We start from the raw sequence: 24285 nt of genomic DNA, 5'->3' as shown, positions 1-24285 counted from the left end.
ATAGAAGTTAAGTGGCGTTAAAGCCAATTCCACCACAGTAATATGCTACTGGTACCACTATTCTAATAATATCACTCATAGGGGGCAATTTAATGCAGACACTTTCTTTTTTTTAGGAAAATAAGCTACTTGTAATGGATTATAGTCATACTCTGTTCAATTCTACTGCATTATAAGAAATATCTTTAAGAAAAGAGCAGTGCTACAGTATATCATTTATTCATCATTTATGACAGATTTAGCACTTTCATTTCATATTCACAGTCATTTCTTGGCTAATAAAAAAAAATTGACACAAAGATAAACAACTTTTCAGGCACATGGCTACTCTTAAATTGCGGGTTTAGGGTGCACAGATAATTCTAGCAGCTTTACCAAGACCAATTTTTTTTCACCTTCTGATTCTCACTTGAATTTAAAGATTCAGTATGTGAAGTTTGGCGACATCTAGTGGTGGAGTTGCAGACTGCAGCCAAGTGGGCAACCGTCGTCTCCACATCCAGTTAGAGATCTTAAAAAACATGATCTTTGGTTTGTCTGATGTGAGCTACTGTAGAAACATGTCAGTGAACGTTGGCTGGCTCCATATAGGAGGACTTGCTACCTCTCTATGTACAGATATGCACAAATGATTCATTTTCTTGAATAAATAAATGTCTGTTTCATATGTTTAATAGTTTCTCTGTCTACTTTCATGAAAACCCATTAATGTTTTGAGTCATTTTTATTTAGAATATTGAGATGGGCACAGTACAGTTATGAATATTTCCCCCTATACCCTACACACTGGATCTTTAAGGCACGTGTCTCTACCCACCCTCTTGCAAAATTCACTTGACATCTAATTTAACTTTGATGTTCATCGCTGCGAGCTCAGCCACAAAGTAGCGGAAGACGTAAGGAACAGACACAGAGTCAATAGAGTCACTTTTGCCACACAGGGTGCAGACAGTCTGTCGGTGGCGCATGGCCGACCAGTAGGGCGGCGGTTTCTCCAATAGAGGGGACAGAAGGCTGCCACAGTCAACACACACCTGAGCCACTGACCGGTCCGAGCAGTTGAAGAGGCGATCGTGGAGCAGGAACGAAGAGCCGTGAGCCAGCAGGGCATCTCGCTCCATCTCTCCAAATCGGATGCCTCCCTGGATGTTCCTTCCTCCCACAGGCTGGTTGGTCACCTTGTCTCGTGCTCCTGTGGTCCTAACTTGGAATTTGTCAGAGACCATGTGACGTAGTCGCTGGTAGTAGACGACGCCGATGAAGATGTCTGCCTCTAGCTCCAGGCCGCTCATTCCACTGTAGAGCCGCTCCGTGCCGTAGTAGTTGTAGCCACCCGCCCGGAGCATTTTGCCAAAGTACTCGAGCGCAGAGTTCTCTTCGGAGAAGGTGAAGGGGGTGGCATCGTGGCTCAGGCCGTGCAGGGCGCCGGACTTACCGGCCATGCTCTCGATCAGCATGCCGATTGTCATACGAGAAGGGAAGCCGTGAGGGTTGAATAAGATGTCCGGACTCATGCCACTCTCTGTAAAGGGCATGTCCTCAGCCGGCCACAGGCGGCTCAGGATGCCCTTCTGACCGTGGCGGCTGGCAAACTTGTCACCGATGGTGGGGTTTCGTGGCACTCGTACAGTGATGCAGACGCGTTTGAAACGGCCTGAGCCGTTGTCGTTGCTGCAGACCTTTATATTGTCCACAACACACGCCTCTTGGCTCCTGCAAAGAGGAGTCGTTTAGATGCTAAATTAAATCTACTGGACTCAACTTCTTAATTTCAGAATAAGAAAGTGTTAAAAACTTCACTACAGAAGGTTGACTCTTACTTGTAGTAGGTGATGAAGGTCTGTCCTGTGTTGAGGTTGATGTAGCTGTAGAAAGGGTCGCCGTACTGAAGTGTTGATCCAATGAAAGGCAGTCCATCAGCATCCAGTTTTTCATTTACTTTAGGGTCACCTGGCTTGGTGCCAAACACCACCCCGTCGTCTCCCTTCACCTTGTCTGCCAGGTCCACCAGCTCCGTCTTGTAGATACTCCCATGAGCAAAGCCTCTCTCCCATGATGACTTGTTCAGAATCTAGAAAGACCAAACTGGGTGAGGAGTTCATTCCCATGAGGGCAAACAAAAAATAACTAGCATACTTTACGCACCATGGCATCTTCCATGTCGTAGCCTGTGTAGGATATAACGGCCACGATGGCGTTGGTGCCGCTGGGGTAGTTGTCCAGGTTGTAGTGGTCGTACATATAGGGCCTGACCAGTGGGCTCTGTGGGGTCTGGAGCCGATACAGCTTGTTATCGGAGCGGTCTTGAAATGACTGCAGGGGGAAACCCATCGTCTGTTTACCTGAATAGAGAGCGAGTTTAATATCTGATTAATCCAGTGTTTTATGATTCTACAAGAAACTAAAGATGTTAATAAAAATATTTGAATATGTGATTATTTAAGGTTTGTACATATTGTATGTTGTGTGGGTTTTTTAGTGGTGGCATCTGACTTACCCATCTGACACTGGTACATGTTCCTAGGACTCTGGTTGTGGTCGGAGTAAGGGATAAAGTTAGCCACTACACTGAGCATGCTGTGGGGGAAAAGCTCCTGATGTGTCGTTACTCCCGTCTCAACCTCATCCTCCATGATTCCTACATTGATGTAAAGCTGCAGCAGGGCAAAAAAGAAAAGGTGATTAGATAAAAGTTTCAGGAGCGTGCTTCTGATGTAGGCCTTTACAATTTAACACGTACCTGTTCAAATGTACCAATCAACTCTTGCTTGCCGAGAGCCAAGTTGCGGACAGGTCGCACCATGCGGCAAGGTGTCGTGAAGAGGAACAGGCCAGGATATAAGCTGGCCTTTCCCGTTTTAGGCACCAGGACAATCTCAGTCCAGGGAGGGATCTTCTTTTCTCTTAGAACCTTGAAACTGCGCAGTGAGTCAGCCACAGCTTGAGCTAAATCCGATTCCACCCAGCCTACAACAGCCCCATCCAGGACCACTGGGTAGCAGTCTGAAAAGGCCTGGCCAGGAGTTCCATCCAGTGGAGTAACACCTGACAGACACCAGAGACAGGAAATATTTTAAACTAATATCAATGCACTTCACAAAACTGAAGCAGTTTAAGCACAGATTAACTTTTGGTCCATTGTGTGTTTGTAGAATTGTTGTCTCACCGAGGGAACACAGAAGAGCAGGCAGGGTTGTGGTGGAAACAGTTGGTGCCACAATTTCACAGCTGGCCGTCATATGGTTCATGAGTCCACAAGGCTCCCCGTCTGGAGTGTGGACGGGACAGAGGAAGCCCCAGGACTCTGGCAGCAGTTTACGGACAGAAGTGGTCCTCATCTTGGCGAACGCCGCTCCTCTGTGGACGCAGCGGAAGTGGGACAGGTAGCGGATGAAGTTGAGCTTGTCAGCCACGACACACAGGCCCGTGTTCTGCAGCATGCCGAGACCTGTGAAAAGAGGGAACACATACGTAGATGAGCCGAGTTTTTAAACCGCAGCATATATTCATTCATACTCCTGTGGATATATACCTGTCTTAGAGGTGAGGTTTCCAGTGGCCAACAGATATTCGAAAGGCTTGGTCAGGTCGGTGCCCATGTTGAAAATCTTCATCATATTTTCAGCACTCCATTCCCCAGACATTTTGCTGCCTCTTTTGGCTAAGGCCAGCTTCACAGACACCAACCATGCAGTCATTCTCTCCTGGGAAAATATTTTACAGGATACAGTTATGACTTAAGACAGAAAATAAAACCTGGTTCGTTATACTGAAACGCAATCACAATATTGCTGCTGGGCACCTTTTGTGCTTCGCAACATAAATCGTTGATGCATTGCTCAAAAAAACACTTGCCTTCAGAAACATGAGGTAAAGCTGACCAGGAGTGAGCACTTCCTGACACATAATGCTGTCAGGGTTTTCCTCCATGCACTCCTGCTTGGCAAACGTGAAAAGCTTCCTGTTCATTAGACACAGCAGGTAGAACTTCTCGATGTCGGTTTTCAGGTGGATGCAGATGCACTCACTGATCAAAACAGAGCACAGGTAGTTTTAGTAAATACACAGTAAACCCTAAAACAGATTGTGTTGTTTTCATAAGGTTGTAAAATTAAGAAGGGAAAAAAAAAAAGAGCTTACTCTAACAGGAAGTTGGCACACTGCTCGTTTGTGTACCACTCAGGAAGACTCATCTTCACCCTGAAGCGCTCTCCAAGGTAATTGAGCACCTTGCTGCGGGTGGTGCAGCCCTCCTCCGTCACCAAGCGCAGCATCTCTGACGCGCAGGTCTTGTAGAAAGAATTGTCCTCGCGGCCTTTGATCAGCTCCTGGTAGATCTGGAAGTCTGTGAAGTCCACCAAGGCCTGAAAAACAAGAGAGAAAATGAGTTTATATTTATTATATCTATATCACAGTTTGTTGTGTAATGAACGCTGCAGTCTCGTTAGTTTAAAAAAATTACATAAACCCTAATTAATACCTTGAGTGCAAAGCCTAGAGGGAGGAAAAAGAGCTCTTTCTGGTAGATGAAGTTCAGCATCACTGTCCCATTTTCCAGATAATGTAGATTCATGTTGACGGCTGTGTGCTCATCTTTCACAGAGCGCATCGAAATACCTGTGAGTAGGAAAAGATATCCATATTGAGGGACATGCAGCTCGAATCGTTCAGGTTAGAATTATTTTGACCATAGTCTGAAAGCTTATATTTACCAAACTGAGTGTATCCCTGACCCCTGCTCTTCCACTTAGGTCTTGACATGGCGATAGGATAGTTTCTCCTCGGCATTATCAGCATCCTGATTACCTTCTCAATTCCATTCACGATGAAATAACCTCCCATTTCCTGTCAAAGTTTGTTCTATATCGATTAACTGGGACACATTAAGTTTTTCTGAGTATACTAAACTAATTACCAAAGCCTACCTCTGATTCTTCATGATGTTCTACAAGCTCTTTAGGGGACATGCCGTACAGGTTACACCGCTTGGACTTCACCATGACTGGCACGTGACCCAGGGACTGCTTGATGATGCCTTTGGGGATCCCGTTGATCGACCAGCTGACGTCTGCCTGAGATTACGACAAAACACTCGAATCAAAGATCGCACACCTTGCATGTCATTTTTCAGGGGTGAAGCTGAAAAGGTTGACATGATAACTGTTAATCTCGCCGTTAGAACGCGTGTCTTACCACCAGCTTTCCTCTGTAGGAACATCTTCTTCCCCGACACTCCGCTGGAAACACCTTCATTTCCCTGCAGATGCTGCCTTTGGCGACCACCGGGTTGTGCATGGTGGCTTCGACAAACACAAGGCTGATCCTGTCATTTTTGAATGTGAACTCCAAGGGGGGGATCGCCTGAGAAACACATCACATCACATTGCATGAAACTGATAAACCGTAGCAGAGACGCTTTCATGTAGGAGAAAAGTGAAAAGAAGTAGCTGAACATGGCTGCAACCATGTCACTGTCAAGGCTTTCTGTGACACCTGAATGATCATCAACTAAACCTTCTACTGCAGTTTTTTTACTTCAAGTCAACATGTCTGCAGTAAATAGTTCTTTTCACACAGAGATCAAGGTAAATTCTGTTTATAGTTTTCACTGAATATAGATGTTGGTAGACAAGCAAACCACATTCTTCACTTTGTTGATAAGCAGGGTACCGTGGTGGCTTACAGTAGCTCACTTCACATTAAAATTATATTTAACAATGTTTTCAGCTTTGACAATTTCAGATATACTATAATGTGTTGTAGGTGGCTTATAATGTGTGCATTCTTCAAACAGCGAATTTAAATAAACTTAGTTAAACAGCTTTTCTGAACGAATGCTAGCATAACCAGCTAATAGTGACTTAGTTTCATAAAATCTTAAATGAGTCTCTACGACCGATAGTAAAGGTTTACTGTCGGTCTTTAAACAGTACTGTGCTATAATGTGTACAACTTTGTGTAAAGACATTTCAACTGACCTGCACAACGCGGTTGAGTCCTTCAGTGACAGCCTGGTCAAAAGACTCGATGTGAGCTTTAGTCAGATCCTGAACAGCGGCGTGTTGTGTGTCCTTCAGCTCACCAAATCTTCCCTCTGTCAGATTTTTTAAACTCGGACCTTTGGGCAAATTACTCCACTTGGTTGAAAAGTCCATGCTTGCACTCCCGGGGAATACATACGCTTGTTTACCACATGTGCACACGGACACAGGAAGTACATTCCTCATGAACCGGAAGTAAGTCTTCTTCTTCGTCTTTACTGAAGTTGTATGACAAGGCGCCATCTTGCGGTTAGATTTGTTGCTGCATATCTTGTCCAGTACTTATCCGGTGATTTAAGCTTTTAAAAATTAAAAATGTAAAATTATAAAACAATATTCTACATGAGTATTTTATTCGTGTGTAAAATTATATTTATGAAGCTAACTGTAGCTTCATAAATCATGTCATTGCTCCTCTCCACCAGGTGGAGGCGGTGTTGCAGCAAGAAGCAGCAGTTGATTTAAAAGGAGGAGAGAAGATGTAGAATGAGTGATGAAGGTGTTTTAAGATGTAAAAGCTGATGTTTGATGGTGTGTATTGTGATAATAGTTTATGTACTAGTATGTAGAGTGTTAAAAAGACTGGGTCCCGCTGTATTACTCAGGCTGCACTACAGCGTCTATTCACAGGCGCGATCCCACTACTGAGCGGCACGGGGGCTTTGACCTGCTCCGTTTCCGACCTGGGCCGGTGCACCCCTCCTTAGACGACCTGGTGGTCCCGGGCTCCCCCAGGAGCACCATATCGATACCGAACTTAGTGCGGACACCCGATCGACATAGTCCGCTGCAGCTCAGAACTCCTGAGCTCAAGCGATCCGCCAGCCTCAGCCTCCCGGTAGCTTGGATTACAGGCGCGCGCCACCGCACCCGGCGATAGTTTTCTTCATTCATTCACGATTTGGCCTTTTTTTTTCCTCCGGTGTCGTCACGCTGCAGCGACATCTAGTGTTCCTTATGAAATTCAGCATCACTGTCCCATTTTTCTGTGTGCTCTGCTTTCAGTCTCAATTTACAAAATATGGAAAGACTTTGCAGAGGAACAGAAATGTGCAACATTAGTCACTTTGTGTGTTTTTGCACAAATATCTGTGCTTCTCTCTTGTAATTCCAAATTCAATAAGTGTATTGTCATGTACACACAAATAAAATAAACAACTAACATAAACTAAGTGAAGGAAATGACTAAATGCATAGAAAATGCCGATAACAGATGGTTTGCAGTGAAATATTAACATGCTGTGCTAGTACAAGCCAAGCAAAAGCAATTCACTGTACAGTCTAATTGTGCCCTGCCTTTTAGTTTATACTGGACTCTGTGTATGTCTAAATGGGGTTGTGTTAAATAAAACCAGTCTCTGTCACACTGAAACAAGGATACGGCGAGTCCAAGAGTCTGGATGTCATGGCTAAAAGCAGTATAGACTGTCGTTGATCTGCAACAGAAACAGACAGAGAATTAATGAAGGGTGCTCTGAAAGGCTCCATGAAACTAACACAACATGTTTGTTGGTCAGTTTATTGTTAATTTATAAATGACACACACAATCTGGTGATGGTCCTTACAAACACTTGAGGCATATAGGCTGATAATTTGTATGTAACACTTTCCACCAGTGCACAGTAATTATAAGAAACACAAACAGACACTGACTGTTTACATTTGCACTGTATTCACTTTACTCTTATAGTCATGTTTACATCCTCCATGGACAGTTTGAATAGTTAATACATTTATGGCATCATTTTTTGTTTGTTTGTTTTTTCTTGTATAATACTTTCTATTGAGTGTGAATGGTTGTCTGTCTCTATTTTGGCCCTGCGATGGACTGGCGACCTGTCCAGGGTGTGCCCCTGCCTCTCACCCGATGACAGCTGGGATAAGCTCCAGCAGACCCCCGCGACCCTTAACAGGAATAAGCGGGTATAGAAGAGGAATACTTTGTATTGTTCTATTTTGTTTTATTCATTGTACTGCTCCTTAAAAGTGTGCTGCTTACTTGTGCCTTAAAATTTCTCCCGGAAACAAGTAAAGTGTTTTGAATCTGAATCTGAATTGCTCTACTGTTAGACAACATAAAGGCCAAACAGCCAACATCTATGTACGATTGGTTGATCCTCTTCCTCTCCTCCAGGTGGAGGCGATGTTGCATCAAGAAGCAGCAGTGGTTTTAAAAGGAGAAGAGAAGATGAAGAATGAGTGGTGAAGATGTTGTAAGATGTAAAAGCTGATGTTTGATGGTGTATATTGTGATAATAGTTTGTGTACTAGTACGTAGAGTGTCGGTTAAAAAGACTGGGTCCCGCTGTATTACTCAGGCTGCACTACAGCGTCTATTCACAGGCGCGATCCCACTACTGAGCGGCACGGGGGCTTTGACCTGCTCCGTTTCCGACCTGGGCCGGTGCACCCCTCCTTAGGCGACCTGGTGGTCCCGGGCTCCCCCAGGAGCACCATATCGACACCGAACTTAGTGCGGACACCCGATCGACATAGTCCGCTGCAGCTCAGAACCCCTGAGCTCAAACGATCCGCCAGCCTCAGCCTCCCGGTAACTTGGATTACAGGCGCGCGCCACCGCACCCGGCGAGAGTTTCCTTCATTCATTCAAGATTTGGGCTTTTACTCGTGTGACGTCATCACGCAGCACGCTGCAGCGACATCTGGTGACGAAAAGGAGAAACTGCAGTTGATCGTTAATAGATGTAGTGTTCAAAGATCAGGCCTGTTCAGTGATAAAGTGTTAGTTTATTTATTTAGATGTTCCTTTAAATCAGTTTATATCTGCAGTTTGTTTTCTTGCAGTAGCCAGCTGTCACACAATGATGCCACAGAGTAGAGAACAAGTCTTTAACGCAGGGACTGGTCAATGCTGCAGACACAGATACATCTGAGTCATAAAACTTGGTTTGTACAAGTTTGAAAACTGACATTTTAAAAGTAACTGCATTTTCTGTATAGAACCAGTGACCAGCATGATGAATATGAAAGGAGAACCCACACATTACACTGTTTATAGTTTCACTGTGACCACTGTTTAGTGTTAAATAGTTCCTCTGTAAAGCTGCCCACTGGAAGGTCTTTCACTCATGTATCTTGTATTTATTCAGATGCCGAAATCTGAGAATCAAACATCTTTAAACCAAACCTCAACAAATAAAACCAAAACTTGCAGCCTCTTGATTACAGGCCTATCGTAGACTTAGATCAACTTTATTGATCCACAAGGGAAACTGCTTGGTCACAGTAGCTTAGTTGCACATAAAAAAAATAACAACTCTTAAGAACCACAAGTAAAACAGTTGGACATAAAAAAATCTCACTCCTCTGTATGTTTTCAACATACTGTGTAAGTGACAATAAACACGACTTAAATCTTTAAAGACAGACATTATAAATAAGAATTAAAAATGTATCTCCTGGTTACTTTTTCATATAAACAACAAAAATAACTTGAAAATCACTTTCAACCTGTAGTTAAATCTAAAGCTCTAAGTCTGTAGGCCCTATCTGACACTCTATTTATAATAATGTGAATAGTAAAGCTGGATGCATTTCACTTGATTGTGTCTCTATCTGAAATAATCACCATTCAGAATAATTTATCATCTCTGCTGTATCTTTCTTTTCTACTTTGCCCCATTTGGTCTGACTGTTGTTGTGTTCATTGCTCCTCTCCTCCAGGTGGAGGCGGCTTTTCACCTTTTGTGTTCAATGTTGACTTGTCCTCCACCTGGAGGACAGAGGAATGACCACCTCTGTCCTCCAGGTGGAGGCGGTGTTGCAGCAAGAAGCAGCAGTGGTTTTAAATGGAGAAGAGAAGATGAAGAATGAGTAGTGAAGGTGTTTTAAGATGTAAAAGCTGATGTTTGATGGTGTGTGATGTGATAATAGTTTATGTACTAGTACGTAGAGTGTTAAAAAGACTGGGTCCCGCTGTATTACTCAGGCTGCACTACAGCGTCTATTCACAGGCGCGATCCCACTACTGAGCGGCACGGGGGCTTTGACCTGCTCCGTTTCCGACCTGGGCCGGTGCACCCCTCCTTAGACGACCTGGTGATCCCGGGCTCCCCCAGGAGCACCATATCGACACCGAGCTTAGTGCGGACACCCGATCGACATAGTCCGCTGCAGCTCAGAACCCCTGAGCTCAAACGATCCGCCAGCCTCAGCCTCCCGGTAGCTTGGATTACAGGCGCGCGCCACCGCACCCGGCGAGAGTTTCCTTCATTCATTCAAGATTTGGGCTTTTCCTCAGGTGACGTCATCACGCAGCACGCTGCAGCGACATCTGGTGACGAAAGGAGAAACTGCAGCTGATCAGTAATTTATGACCTCAACTGTTTATTATGGAGTTTTCAGCTCTCTTGCAGTGTCCAGCTGATCCATCACAGTGGGCTCCATCAAAGTGAAGATCTGCTCTTGACTGTTAGAGCTGCAGACAGCTACGTCTAAAGCAAAAGGAGAACTCGAAAGCAATGTTTTCGAGGATTAAATTGTCTGAAATTGTATTTTGACAAAAGTATGTATGGATGTGTAAATTCAGATTTTATTATTAAGTCGATTTCTTTTTTTAATGTAGAAAAAAAACTTGTTTAATTCCCTTGTCTTTGTCTGAGGGAAACAGAATACACAGTATGTGGATCTTTTTCAGAAAATCTGTCATATTGGCCTTTAGAGAATGGTTATGGTCTTTTTAACTGTTAATTGAATAATAATTAATCAAAATAATGGTTACCCATAGGCTTGTGACACAGATGCAAGAAGCCAGTAAATACCAAATAAATGAGCCAAAAACACTGTTAGTACTTTATTATTTTATCAGATTAATCTCCTCGTACCTTAATTTTTTACCCAAAAGCTGCATTTACAGTTCAGGCTTACCTTACCGTTCAGTGTTTTGCTTTCAAACCAGAACATGGCTTATTAAAGGAAACACTAAGAATAATCTTTTTTTGTGTTTGTCCAGTACAAATATAGTCACACAACAGAAGCTTGATGATAGTAATATCCTTTATTCTAATAATATTGCTTCTCATAAACACAAACGTTCATGCAAGATTTTGGACAAAATATCCTCCCAACAAAGACACGGCACACATCCCTCTGAATATGATTTCAGATCACGTCGGGCCAATCGATGCGATGATGTCCAGAATCTAAAAGCTACAAAACATTATTTCACACTGAAGATACGGACGGGATTTTATCTTTGGTAAAGATGAGGAAAGAAAATTTATAAAACACATGAGGAAAAACACGATAATATGTGCAAAGAAACTCTAAATAAGAGGATATTACATCACTGACTCTGACAAAGGTTGTACAATGAAAGAGGCGAATTTACCTCACTACAAGGAATGAAGGTGCATTTAAACGCTGGAGGTCGATTGCTTCTTTTTTTTTGAATGAATGAATATGCAACTCCCTCTAAGGCACCCTTCCCTTTGATGGAAATTTCCCCACACATTTAAAAACAATACTGATACATGCTTTTGATATTACCAAAATCACAAGTCATCGCTAATTCTTCCAACACTTCCATTCATTTCGTTCCAAACATTCATTTTCTTTTAATCATCTGTACTGAGTTACTGGGATTAGTGTACTACACCCCCAGTGTCACCTGCCCTTCCATCTTTCCGTCATTCGGTCACGTACAAATCCTTCATTCTTAAGAGTCATCTTGTAAAAAAACACAAAATAAATACACAGTGGTTAAAAAAACACAAATAAATGCTCTTGTGGTGTCCCTTAGGTCACATGCAACATAGGAAGCAAAGCCTTTTTGAGCACAGGTTAAAGAGCAGGGAAGTCACACCAACTAAAACCAGCTGCAAACAGCATCGGGGTCCAAGCAGACTGTGAACATTTGAATTACAGAAAAAAAAAAGAATTGCATAATTGGACGTTTTTAGGGTAGAAGACCAGTAGCGCAAACATAAACCTGAAACTTGATTACTACAGCACCACCTTGAGGTCAGTTAGTGTCATTATATGTGTCTATGAGTGGAGAGTGGAATTTTTTGTTTCCCAAATACCTGCAGCTTTCTTTGTGGAGTTTGCATGTTCTCCCTGCGTCTGCGTGGGTTCTCTCCAGGTACTCCGGCTTCCTCCCACCGTCCAAAGACATGCTCGTTAGGTTAATTGGTGATTCTAAATTGGCCGTAGGTGTGAATGTGAATGGTTGTCTGTCTCTCTGTGTTAGCCCTGTGATAGACTGGAGACCTGTCCAGGGTGTACCCCGCCTCTCGCCCGATGACAGCTGGGATAGGCTCCAACCCAACAAGCGGTTCCAGCAGAGAAAAATAAGAAAAATGAGAATACATTTTCATGAGGTTAGGGTTAGGGAAGACAACCTCGGAGCTGTTACAACCTCAATAAGAGATTGCCTCAAGAGATGCATGAACCGCTGCGATGTTGGTAAGTAGGACTTGGTCACCAGAGCATATAAACCCCGGACCACCGCATCCCGAGAGAAGGCGATTTATTCCACGCACCATCGCACAAATTGAGGCGATGACACACATGCAAATCTGGGCGACTGTTGGATTTTGCAGATTTAAACTTTTCGTACTGGTAAAAAAACTTCTCGTTGAAATCTCAATGCATTTAACAAGTTATTGCAAATGTTTGAAACTGTCTATAGATGATTTAGACGCAGTTTTGGGACAATTGGGGAAACTGTTGTAGTTTCTGACAGGAAATCCTAAATATTCTTTTGAGAAAAAGGTTTAAAGCAGAGAGACTGACACTGACAAGAAAGAAATTTGAGCTTTGTTGCTTGGACCCTAATGACTTATTTTGACATTCAGATGAGCCCCAGGAACATCTAACTTCTACCAAATAATAACAGAAAACATATTTGACACAAGTCATCTTGGGACAGTTACACATGTAGGTTTTGTCTACTCACAAAAAGATTTTTCTCAAATGAAAAAAAAAACAAAAAAACAACAAAATATTTAAAAGAACGAAACCAAACTAAAACCATGACTAAAACATGATTTCTTAAATAATCAATGAGACTCTGTACAAACTACTCTACTTTCATTTCAACGGTTCAAAAACATAATCCACACAACACTTTACAACGACAGTCTTCGTACATAAGAAATATAACAGACATCAGGGCAGTTCTTAGTTCTACAGCTAGAAATGTGCTGTAGGGGCTTGTATGCTACATGCTATCACACAAACATGCTCTCTTCAAACAGAAAACAAACTGTCTGAAATATTTCATAAAGAGTTTGTTCCTAAAAGAAAAATGTATACTTTTGGACATCCTCTTGTCCCTTTGCACTCTCTGTCACTTGCTGTATTTACATGGACACAAGTATACAACTAAAAATCTGAATAAAAGGCTAAAAAATGCCTCATGAAACCACTTCAGTCAGAACAGACTGGTCCAATCTAAAAAAAGAGGGGTGGTGACAACCTTTGACCTCTGAGCTGTTCAAAAATAAAGTATTTGCGCCTAATCATCAATCATTTCTTTCTGGAAGAAACACATTCTGTCTGTGCACGTTTGCACCATGTGGGAGTGGGGCATCTATTTTTATTTAGTGTCCAAGTAAAGAGTTAAGCTGGAATCTCTGATCAAAACAATTTTAGTCAGGGCTGAAGAAATGTCGTCCATGTAAATGCAGCAACTGAGAGTTCAGGGACACTTAAATAGAGTCAGTAGGGACGGACTTTAACCTGGGTTTTGTCTTTGAGGGTTCTCTCCGTCTCTGCTCAGTAATGCTACCCAGCTGACCTGAATGTAAATAATACACCGATCAGCCACAACATTAAAACCACTGACAGGAGAAGTGAGTAACATTATGACCATCTTGTGACAATTCAGTGTTTTGCAGGGAAACTTTTGGACCTGGTATTCATTGGTGTGGATGTTACTTAGACATGTAGCACCCACCTAGACCAGACCAGGCACCCCCACCCCATAGCAATGACACTAGCAGGATGTAGCCTGACACAGGCACACACACAAAAAAAAAAACGCTTTAGGAACAACTCAAAAAAACATAAAAAAAAACAGCACAAGGTGTTGACCTGGCCTCCAAATTCACTAGATCCCAAACTGATCAAGTATCAGTGGGATGATCAACAGAGGCCCCTCCCCTCAAAGGCCCCCCCATTAACAACATTTTGTTGCCAGACACCACAGGACACCCTCAGAAGGTCCATGTCCATTCTCTGATGAGTCACAACTGTTTTGGAGGCACAAGGGAGACCTACACAGTATTAGGAAGGTGGTCATAATGTTATGCCTGATCGGTGTATATAGTGTCCACATGATTAAGTTATGGTGAATGTTACTGTTCAAGGCAAACCTTGACATCTTGAGTATTTAGCTCATCAGACACATGGGGCTAGTAGAAGTAATATAAAACAGTTCTTATCAGTATAAACATATTGATCTCTGCGTCTTCATGATCATTGTTATCTCTGACAATTAATGGGTAACAAAAAAAAAACAAAAAAACAAGAAAGTGCCTGATGAGGAAAAAAAACACTCAAAATTCAAAACTTCCAAAGATCTCAAATATGAAGGAACCTGTTTTACAATTTTGCCTGTGGACTGATCTTGACCATTCAGATTTTACAAGCGCAACAGTGCAAAGGCTTATAGGACGAGATAGAACAAGTACAAGTCACTGTGACAGAGCAAGCTAACTGGCAGTCTTTTTAAGGGAGCATGGTTGGAAATGTAAGGCACTACAGTCTCAGTTGGAGCGTCTCTGCATCCTTCACACCTCCTTTAACCTGCTTGGGGAGAATCTGGCGGCGGAACTGAGTTTGAAGGGTGTCGGTCCTCATTCGGAAACTCCCAGAACATCTCGTGAACACGTCGTTGCCACCCTCACATTCATAACGCGCATGATTATTTCTGCCGGTTCAGTGAACTCCTCAAGAAGAAATCTCCCCTCCAGCCGAGACAGGCAAGTTACAACGGATGGCCTGACTTGGTGGCGTGTGCTACTTCTCAGGTACAGCTTAGGAGTGAGGACAGAGCATGGAAGAAGCTTCTAGCAGAGGACAGACGGAAGGGGGGTGGGGGGCATATTGGGGCGTGTGTGTGTGTGTGCTTACAGCCGAGTGAAAGGACCCACGTGGAGAGGCCCTCTCAGTTTGGGAGAGGAGCAGGAGTTGGTGGTGAACATTGAGGACGGGGAGGAGGAGTACGGTGAAGAGGAAGCAGATGACGGGTCGCTGCCGCTGTTTAGGGTGAAGACGCTGGAAATGGCAACATCCACAATGCCTTGACATAGTTCTGGGTAGAGTTTCCTGGAGGACAAAAGGGGAGCAGAGGTGTGACATTTGTGAGACTAAATAACTATTTGTGACTCGAAGAAAATCTAGGACAGAAAATCCAATCACATGACACTTTTAGTAAACATTTAAAACTGTACGAAGAGGCTAGAAATGTGCCTAAATGTGTAGACAGGAGGAACACATGTGAACGTTCAGTGATTTGTCGATTAAAAAGAATGACGCAACTGATTGGGATGCAAAGAAGGGACATTTTAACATAAATGTTACTGACTGTGCACAGGCTGGAGCTCCATTGATCTCAATGAGCCACACTTTGAAGCTCTCGTCCACCATGAAATCAAAACCAAAGAGCTGGAAGCTCTGGTAGGACAGGTGCTTGGTGCTGATGGCAGGCTCAATACATGACAGACAGCTCCTGTTAAAGCAGAAACAAAAATCATTTCAGATTGTTTGAACATTAATAATAAATGCTGTCAACTTGAGACTACCTCCACAAACAAACTCTGTTTACACATGAGGAGTCCCATGTGAAGACTCTGTGTTTCCCACAAGCACACCCAGCTACTTTTGTTTTAGAGAAGACTTTAAGACTTGCATAATTTAGGATTAGGGTGGTGGCTTTGAGTGACAGGTGGGTGCCCGGTCAGGCTGCCAGCTGTCTCCTTAGGGGTCACCCGCCAGCCTCAGCTCCACTCACATTCCACCTCTTTGCTCATTTTTAAATTAGCTGGGAGTTACGAGGAGTCCGGCACTGCCAAGATGGTGACAACCGGTACCACCCAAACTGAGCTTCACAGAGGCAGACTTGTCCATCATTTTATATAGTCAGCGGCCCAGAGTTCATTACAAACACTTCTTTAGTATTTGGCTTTAGATGAAGCTGAAAAGTAAAAACAGAAGCAAAGCAAGACGGCACCTACTTTATGATCTGCTTGATCTGAGGTAATATGGTGGTCTCCAGGGTGACGTTGTGAGTGTTCAGCAGGTACACCCTGAACTCGTCGAAGAACATCTCGTTGCCCTCCTCGTAGCGTCCGTAGTTCTGGGAGTGCTCCTTCTGGATGCAGTGGTTGGTCAGGTGGCTGGTCATGTCCTGGAGGTCAGAGCTGTTGTAGGGCTCCGATGAAGTCCGCAGCACGCCCTCCCGGTATAAATAGATGTTGTACTGATGGTCCACTAGCACCCAGCTCCTAGCAGCAATATAACACAAAGAGCTAAGTTAGAAAACGTGTCAATGCGTTTGGACTTTTGTGTGTGTTCGTGGTATGGATTAAAAAAAGAAAACCTGCCTGATGTCAAATTTCCGGTGTCCTGGCTGCAGAAGCAGGGGCTTCTCCAGGTACTTCTGAATAACATGAACCTGTCCCTGATTATCAATATACTCCAGCAGCTGATTAGCATCATGGGATATCAAAATACCAGCACCTGTTGCAATAATAAAAAAGATATTTTATCAAGCTGCTACGGCATCCTCAGTTTCAGACCTGTAAACAATACAAGCAGTAGATTGCAGTAAAGGGTATTGATTGTGGAACATATGACCTTTAGCATATAAAAATGATCAAGTACGTAACGACACTGGATGTATTAAGCATGCATTAAAGGGAAAACTGACCCAGGCTTACTAGTATCCCACATTTAAACCAATCAAACATAAATAATAGATTTGACCTTTAGCTCCAGCAGAGGACTTGGCTATCCACACTGTGCCCTCCCCACTCTCCTTTTTAGCGTTATAGGAGGCCAGGAAAACTTCCCGCTCATCAGTCTTAGGGTTGTTCTTCAGATGGCTAATGCCATTTGTAGCTGGAGCAACAGGGGTGTTGAGGTTAGTAGGATAGATGATGTAGGACTCAGGAAACCAGTTACTGGAGTCCGACAGCTCTGGACTGGTCTTTATCAGCCTAATGGCAAAGAGGGAAGATGATCAGCTGATGTAACCCCTGCCCCCTGAATAATTTACATGTGGACAAGTGCATTAGTAATATAACGGCAAACTAAATACACAGATGGTTCATTCAAGAAGAGAGGTACACACTTCACCAAGGATGCCTTCCTGCAGAGCTTGTCAGCGCCTCTGTAGTAATTCACCAGCTGCACCAGTCCAGGTTCATGGCCTGCAAAGTCAAAGTGAGGACATTTTTGAAGTCTTTTTCTCAAATATGAATAAGACTTTCCACAGGATGCAGCTCTGCACAGCCACGGCTGCTGTCTCATCCTCACGGGTGGACACCAAAATAGCACAAACAAACTCAATTCTTACGAGACCGCAGCGAATCGCTTACCCAGACGCCCAAAGGGTAATCTGTTCCGTTCTCCAAGCATCAAGTTGAATCTGGGATTGTCTCTTTTCAGCCTCTTCCATTGTCCAGTGGAGAGGAGGATTTTGGAAACTTCTGCGTAAACAGTGCTGTTGTCGTCCCGGGTAACGAATGTGTACATCGGTGCGTTCATAATGCCACGTTAATATCACTAATAAAACATAAAAAAAATAAACAAATAAAACGATAAAGTGTGTAAGTAACTTAGCTGTCTATCTAGTTGACACTGCAGCAGACAGACTGTTCAGGGTTATCTCCTCTGTTCGTGCCATGATGATGAGTCAGTCATAATCCAGTCCACACTTCCCAGTTCAAACTCAAAACTGGTGCAAATTCAAAGGTCTGAGGCTAACGTGCGTTTGTATGAAACACCGCAACATGTAAAGGAGGAAAAGTTCATGCTGCAAAGCGCACAGGGTTCTTTCAGTGTCCCCAGACAGGGTGTGACTGACTGATTCCTGCTACCGGCTCCTGGGGTTGGTCCCGTCTGGATTAATTTACATCCTGTCTCCGGTGAAGCTAACGTTATAGCTAACGGTCTGCGCCCACTGTGACCAGTTATGCGGGGAAACTCTTCCGGTATCCTTCCTCAAACATAAATACAGTAAAAAAAAAAAATGCACAAACTGAACAGCTAGCTACACAACGCCACAACAACAGTATTTTTTCCTCCCACTAGCGGCGTGTGCTTTATTCTCTGATGCTCAGCAGTGGTCTCTGTCATCCACTGTCGACACAATAAACACAAAGCAACACAATTGTGGTTGATGTAGTTTACCTCTACGTTAATATAACAATTAAATTATATTTATTTTTTTAATACAATACAAAATCAAATTAATACATATTGTGTTATAATCTATGTGCAAATATACTTTCTTTTAATATAATTTATGTCATATTCACTGCCGGACAATTAATTTCAACAACAAACGTACAACATTTCCCAGAATGCAACGCGGCAAAGCGACCCGTTTGCTGTTAGCGTGTTGTGGCCACAAGATGTCGCTGTAGACCTCAAGTCAGCAGGGTCTGTGCGGGGTTGAAAAAAAAAAGTATTGCTGAAAAAGTTTTTAAACTCGGGATAATATTCTCAGTATATGCCTCAAACTTCACAACTAACTAAAAGCTATAGAAATTATTCACGTGTGATATATTAAAGCGGTATAATAATGTATTAATAGATGTTGTCTAGTCAGCTGGGCCGAACTGGGGGATAAATGGAGCACTCCCTAGTTGTGACAAGTTACGGGCCCCGTTCCAATACTTTTAGAAAAAGTTATTTGCCTCGCGGTATCACTGTTTTTTGCTGTCTTTTCAACTTAAGTCGACGTTTTGTCAATTTATAAATCTATAATCCGACACGATTTGCTCTGGTTTCCTGTATTTATTAAAAAACGATGCTGGAAACACTGGTGTAGTTTCTGGCTGACACCGAATTGGAACGAGGCAGGAAGTTGTAGAGGAAGAAGAAACAGGTGGCGGGAACATCCACAGATGTAAACAACAGCTTTCAGTGCACTGGTAGTATAACCGTTGTTCCGTAGCTCCTCTTTAATTTGTCATAATTACGTAAGAAGATATAACTAATAGTAAGTGGAGTCCCTATTACTCGTAGTGTTGTGTCTTTTTGTGGGTTATTTTTTTATTTAATGGAGGTTGAATGAGTTTTAGGTGGATTAAAAGAACTTCTTATGAACTGTCCAAATTTGTTTTTGGCACATTTATGTCAAAGCTATTCATGCTGTAAAGGCTGTTGTATGTTTGTTTAGAGTTTATCCCTGCTACTTATGCCACTAATGACTAAAAATCTAAATAATTCACCTTCTGCGTTGTGAATGGAAGTGGCTGGGATTTTGTTTAATCTGTGATCAATATAGAAAAGCAATTCTAAATTAAACGGTATTACACTGCATGCAACTTATTGTTCGTTTGGGTCAAGGGGTGACGTGTGCCTTGGCTTTTACTGGGGTCATGCATTTTTAATCAGTTTCGTCCCCTTCTCCTTCACCAGGCTGGAGCAGACCAGGCATGAGTGGCGCGCACCTGGACGAATGGCAGAGGAGGTCCTTTGACATTTCATCTGGCACCTGCACACCTGAACAGACGGCCGATGCCTACCGGGCCCACATCCTCTCCATTCAGTATGCATGGGCAAGCTCCCAGCTCTCTCAGGCCGGCGCGGCCAGCCTGCTCAGGACCTACTCGGAGCGTTACGCCTCAGTGCTGGACTCGGATGACCCCCGCACTGGGCTTAACAACTATGCAGAGAGCGCGCTCCATCTGGCTCGCAGTCAGAGGAACTACAGCGACAAATGGGAGTCGTCCCTCACCGAGGAGAGTGTGATGGAGTTGCCTTGCGTGCAGAAGATGATTCAGGCCAGGACAGGGGGCGAAGGGTTCCTTGTTGCACCAGCAGATGTTAACATACCCGTGGGACAGCAAAGCAGAGGCAACCTCCTCTCTGCTCCCTTTACCGGTGTCAGGGCAGAGACTGCATTGTTCAAACCTACAGGACCACCACAGCCTAAATCAGAGGTTAACATCACTGCCAGTAATCCTGCTTATACTTCAGCTGAGAGGCCAGGAGCCTCTGATTGGATCTCGGGTAATTTAAATTCATTCCCCCGACCTCCAGCCCGACCACAGTCTGTGTTTAATCATCCTTCAGTTCAGGTAAACCCCGGCCCCGCAGTGAGCGCTCAGAACCATCAGTCCACCTTCTTCCCCACCTCAAACCCATCAAAGCGGAAGAATTTCTACAACCCAGATGGTGGCGATGGTGGCAGGGGGCAACACAGAGCTCAAGGTGGCGCTGACCCACGACCTGGATGCAACTTCAAAACGGCTCGCGAGCAGTTCGTCGTCGACCAGCAGAAAAAACATTCCCATCAGCCCCAGAGAGGTCAGCCCCCTGGGATGGCAGCAATTGTGAAGAAATCTCTGGGTGCTAACAGACCTCGAGGGACATTTTCTAAGTTTGTGTCTCCCATCCCAAGACAGGAGGAGGAAGAAAGTGCGTCGAGGCATGATTCCAATCAGGAACCTCAAATCTTGGACGAGCGTCTGAAAAACTTTGAGCCGAAGATAGTTGAGCTGATCATGAGTGAGATCATGGACCACGGGCCTCCTGTAGCCTGGGATGACATAGCAGGCCTGGAGTTTGCCAAGACCACCATAAAGGAGATTGTGGTTTGGCCCATGCTGCGACCCGACATCTTCACCGGCCTCCGCGGTCCACCCAAGGGCATCCTGTTGTTTGGGCCCCCGGGGACGGGAAAAACACTGATAGGAAAATGTATTGCTTGTCAATCAGGCGCCACCTTCTTTAGCATCAGCGCTTCATCGCTCACATCCAAGTGGGTGGGCGAGGGAGAAAAAATGGTGCGAGCCCTGTTTGCTATCGCCCGCTGCCACCAGCCCGCTGTCATCTTCATTGATGAAATCGACTCGTTGCTGTCCCAGCGGACAGACGGGGAGCACGACTCATCGCGCAGGATAAAGACCGAGTTCTTGGTTCAGCTGGACGGGGCGGCCACGGCAGCTGAGGACCGCATCCTGGTGGTGGGTGCCACCAACCGGCCCCAGGAGATCGACGAGGCTGCCCGTCGACGCCTGGCAAAGCGGCTGTACATCCCCCTGCCTGAAGCTGCTGCCCGACGGCAGATAGTGGCAAACCTCATGGCTCGAGAGAAGAATCAGCTGAGAGAGCAAGAGCTGGAGAGCGTGGTGGCAGCCACACAGGGCTTCTCCGGAGCCGACATGACTCAGCTGTGTCGGGAGGCAGCGCTGGGGCCCATACGCAGCATCCAGCTCAGTGACATCGCCACTATCACCGCAGATCAGGTGCGACCGATCCTGTACGGCGACTTCCAGGAGGCCCTGAAGACTGTACGACCGAGTGTCTCAACGAAGGACTTGGAGCTGTACGAGGAGTGGAATAAGACTTTCGGATGTGGACGTTAAACTTGTTTCTTCTGCTTGATTATCATCTACCTCTGTTCAAGCTCTGGACAATATTTGGAACTAAGTTTAGAAAAAGATTTAAATGCAAAAAAGATAGTCCAGAGACGTGGGTTACACTATTTAAGCAGGGGTTTCTATTATTTTTCTGTTATTCTGTTCAAGCTGTTGTCTTGTGATCTATTAACATTAATCCATATGTTCAGGCTGTAACTCACTAAGGAGACACATACACCGATCAGTCACAACATTAAAACCGCTGACAGGAGAAGTAAATAACATTGACCCTCTTGTGACAGTTCAGTGCCAACACCTACAGACCAGGCACCCCCACCCCATAGCAATGACACTCTTTGATGGCAGCAGACATCCCCAGCAGGATGCAGCCTGACACAAGCACATACACAAAAACTTGGCTTCCAAATTCACTTGATCCCAATCAATCAATGCCTGATCGGTGTAATTGCTCTGACGGTTTGTGCTGAGAGAATTTGCATTTTGCATTCAGATGATTTTCAGGTGTTTGTGTTAGATGCTGGTTTGTTCAGATACTAATTCTCCTGTTGTTTTGTTATTTGGTGTACGCATTAGGCTCCATGACGTGTGCATGGACTTTGTTCCAGATGAAGCTGTGATATTGAGTTAATCCCACCTTTTTCATACACGGTACATCTTTTTTTTTTTTTTTTTGCCATGGTGTATTTTGGTCCTAATAAAGTTAAATTGTACCCTTAATATCCGCTCATGTCTATTTATGTCTCGGATCTGAAACCAAGCACCAAGAGTCTATCTTTAGTGTTCCGGCAGTTTGAGTGAAGTTGTCCTGAAATGTTCCTGATGCCAGATGTGCCAATCGTATCCACGGAAGTTGGGCAACACTGACGCTATCCTGGGTCTCATGTCTCAAGACAGCAGTGGACTCAACAGGAAAATCTGTTACTGCAATACATCCCTTTTATTAGACAACGTATGCACCGTTATGTAGCAGTGATCCTCATCCATGCAGCCCATGACTGGTTTTCATACACTTCAAACTATTTATCCAGTTGATTTCTCTTCCGTCAGTGTCCAGCACACTGTTGTCGTTCTGGTCAACACATTTTTAATTTTTCTTTTTTCTTTCAAGCTGAACGGCTCACTGGCCTGGACGGACACCATTATAGATTGTGCACACATGAAATGAAATTCTCATGTAATTTTAATGAGCAAATCTTTGAAAATCTGGAAGACCATGAAAAAAGACTTTCATTTATTTTTCATCTTTTTGTCAAGTCCCTGATAAATATTTCAGACCCGTGCGTTTGGCCACTGTGTTGAAACTTTGTTGAATTAGCCAGAAGTAGTCACACAACCTCTACCGCCCCCACCCCTCCTCCTCCCCCCCGCGGGCTTCTCCGAAGACGGGGACTCCTCACAGCTGGACCGGGACAGATGTGCAGAATTCCTCTGGTGCTGACGGGATCTATAGAGTCCATCGAGTACGGACTGAGAACTGAGCCATATGGTCTCGGCTTGTAGCTCAGTTTGAGTGCGGCTGTGTAGCGGCGGTCGCATCTGGGGCGGGGTGGTCATAAAAACAGTGCGTTTAATGGAGAAAACAAAATTAGAGGTTGGATAGTGGTGATTAAAATTTTAACTTTGAGATGATTTATTTAATTAGCTTAATGTTGAATGAATATTGCACCGTTCCCATACTTTCACATAGAGTTTACTCAAATAAAATAATCTGTGTGATGAAAAAATTTAAATTGGGTATATTATCAAAAATAATTATTTAAAGTCGATTTCCATAAAATAATACCTCGTTGTGATATTTATAATATTTACAGTCAGCATTTCTTTCAACAGTTGTTGGTTTGATTGTTCGTGACAGTTCAAATTCCCTTCACATTCATAATAAACTCATACAAAAATAAGATAATTTGAAATAAGATTTGTTTTCATGTTTCGTGTTACCCACCCCTGCTGTTACCACCTGTGGCCACAGGTGTCGCCAAACCCACCGTGTCGGAAATCTTTAGGATTGTAACATATCTGAAGAAAACCTGCTCCGAGTAGCTAAAAAAAAAATCACACCTACATGTTTTACTATCGACGCTGTTACTTAAAAGTTAGTGATGTATTATTTTTGTCCATTTGTTTCTCAAAATAGTTTGACATCGCCAGGCCGACTGTCGTGACTGGCGTGGGTTGTCTCCAGGTACTGTGGCTTCCTCCCACTGTCCAAAGACATGCTCGTTGGGTTAATTGGTGATTCTAAATTGGCCGTAGGTGTTCATGTGAGTCGCCCGATGACAGCTGGGATAGGCTCCAGCCCCCCTCTCCGCGACCCTTCACACGACAAGCGGTTACAGAAGATGATTGAATGAATGAAGGACCAGTTTTTCAAATTAAACCATATAATAGGTTCCAAGAGAGGTGGACAAACTAATTTAAAGGCATCTAAAATGTGACAGGGGCTCCGACCACGGTACAAGAAGCACCAAGTCATAAGAGTGGATTTCATTTCTAACTATATAATCCAATGTATTTAATGCAAAATCTCGACCTGAAAATGAATGAAAGATTTAAATAAATGCAGTAAAGTGAAAAGAAAATGCAAAAATATTGTCGTTTTGTCATTTGCATTCCTAAATAGACACCCATGTGATGAAATGCCAAGAGAGACAATGAAATA

General features: G+C 43.8%; 3 protein-coding genes across 3 annotated transcripts; 1 reads left to right on the top strand and 2 right to left on the bottom strand.

The window, feature by feature from the left end:
* Window positions 1–70: 70 nt before the first annotated feature.
* On the bottom strand, window positions 71–6242 carry polr1b (RNA polymerase I subunit B). Its single transcript, XM_084561663.1, has 14 exons — window positions 5979–6242; window positions 5194–5361; window positions 4926–5072; window positions 4713–4845; window positions 4481–4617; window positions 4141–4364; window positions 3856–4027; window positions 3533–3704; window positions 3167–3448; window positions 2741–3045; window positions 2498–2654; window positions 2146–2342; window positions 1821–2071; window positions 71–1713 (listed from the first exon to the last, which is right to left on the bottom strand). Exons 1-14 carry the CDS (start codon window positions 6225–6227, stop codon window positions 831–833), a joined length of 3477 nt encoding a protein of 1158 aa, XP_084417789.1. The 5' UTR covers window positions 6228–6242; the 3' UTR covers window positions 71–830.
* Window positions 6243–10825: 4583 nt separating this feature from the next.
* ttl (tubulin tyrosine ligase) lies at window positions 10826–18327 on the bottom strand. Its single transcript, XM_084562446.1, has 7 exons — window positions 17610–18327; window positions 17363–17441; window positions 16996–17228; window positions 16614–16749; window positions 16245–16514; window positions 15596–15739; window positions 10826–15336 (listed from the first exon to the last, which is right to left on the bottom strand). Exons 1-7 carry the CDS (start codon window positions 17776–17778, stop codon window positions 15138–15140), a joined length of 1230 nt encoding a protein of 409 aa, XP_084418572.1. The 5' UTR covers window positions 17779–18327; the 3' UTR covers window positions 10826–15137.
* Window positions 18328–19167: 840 nt separating this feature from the next.
* fignl1 (fidgetin-like 1) lies at window positions 19168–22277 on the top strand. Its single transcript, XM_084562378.1, has 2 exons — window positions 19168–19237; window positions 19660–22277. Exon 2 carries the CDS (start codon window positions 19677–19679, stop codon window positions 21609–21611), a length of 1935 nt encoding a protein of 644 aa, XP_084418504.1. The 5' UTR covers window positions 19168–19237; window positions 19660–19676; the 3' UTR covers window positions 21612–22277.
* Window positions 22278–24285: the final 2008 nt, after the last annotated feature.

The sequence above is a fragment of the Chelon labrosus genome (assembly GCF_963514085.1).
Source record: "Chelon labrosus genome assembly, chromosome: 15".
In the NCBI taxonomy this organism is placed as follows: domain Eukaryota; kingdom Metazoa; phylum Chordata; class Actinopteri; order Mugiliformes; family Mugilidae; genus Chelon; species Chelon labrosus.
Note: the sequence above shows the minus strand (reverse complement) of the source record. Positions and strands in the feature narration are given on the sequence as shown.

What these genes read in the sequence shown, in the direction of transcription:
- polr1b (XM_084561663.1), bottom strand. Translation starts at nt 6,227, where the DNA reads ATGAGGAATGTACTTCCTGTGTCCGTGTGCACATGTGGTAAACAAGCG. An exon ending in CTCTAGGCTTTGCACTCAAG is followed by an intron (nt 4,365 to 4,480) that starts GTATTAATTAGG and finishes CTTGTTTTTCAG; the next exon opens with GCCTTGGTGGACTTCACAGA. An exon ending in TGTGCCAACTTCCTGTTAGA is followed by an intron (nt 4,028 to 4,140) that starts GTAAGCTCTTTT and finishes TGTTTTGATCAG; the next exon opens with TGAGTGCATCTGCATCCACC.
- ttl (XM_084562446.1), bottom strand. Translation starts at nt 17,778, where the DNA reads ATGAACGCACCGATGTACACATTCGTTACCCGGGACGACAACAGCACT. An exon ending in ATTACCCTTTGGGCGTCTGG is followed by an intron (nt 17,442 to 17,609) that starts GTAAGCGATTCG and finishes TTGACTTTGCAG; the next exon opens with GCCATGAACCTGGACTGGTG. An exon ending in GTCCTCTGCTGGAGCTAAAG is followed by an intron (nt 16,750 to 16,995) that starts GTCAAATCTATT and finishes TTATTGCAACAG; the next exon opens with GTGCTGGTATTTTGATATCC.
- fignl1 (XM_084562378.1), top strand. Translation starts at nt 19,677, where the DNA reads ATGAGTGGCGCGCACCTGGACGAATGGCAGAGGAGGTCCTTTGACATT.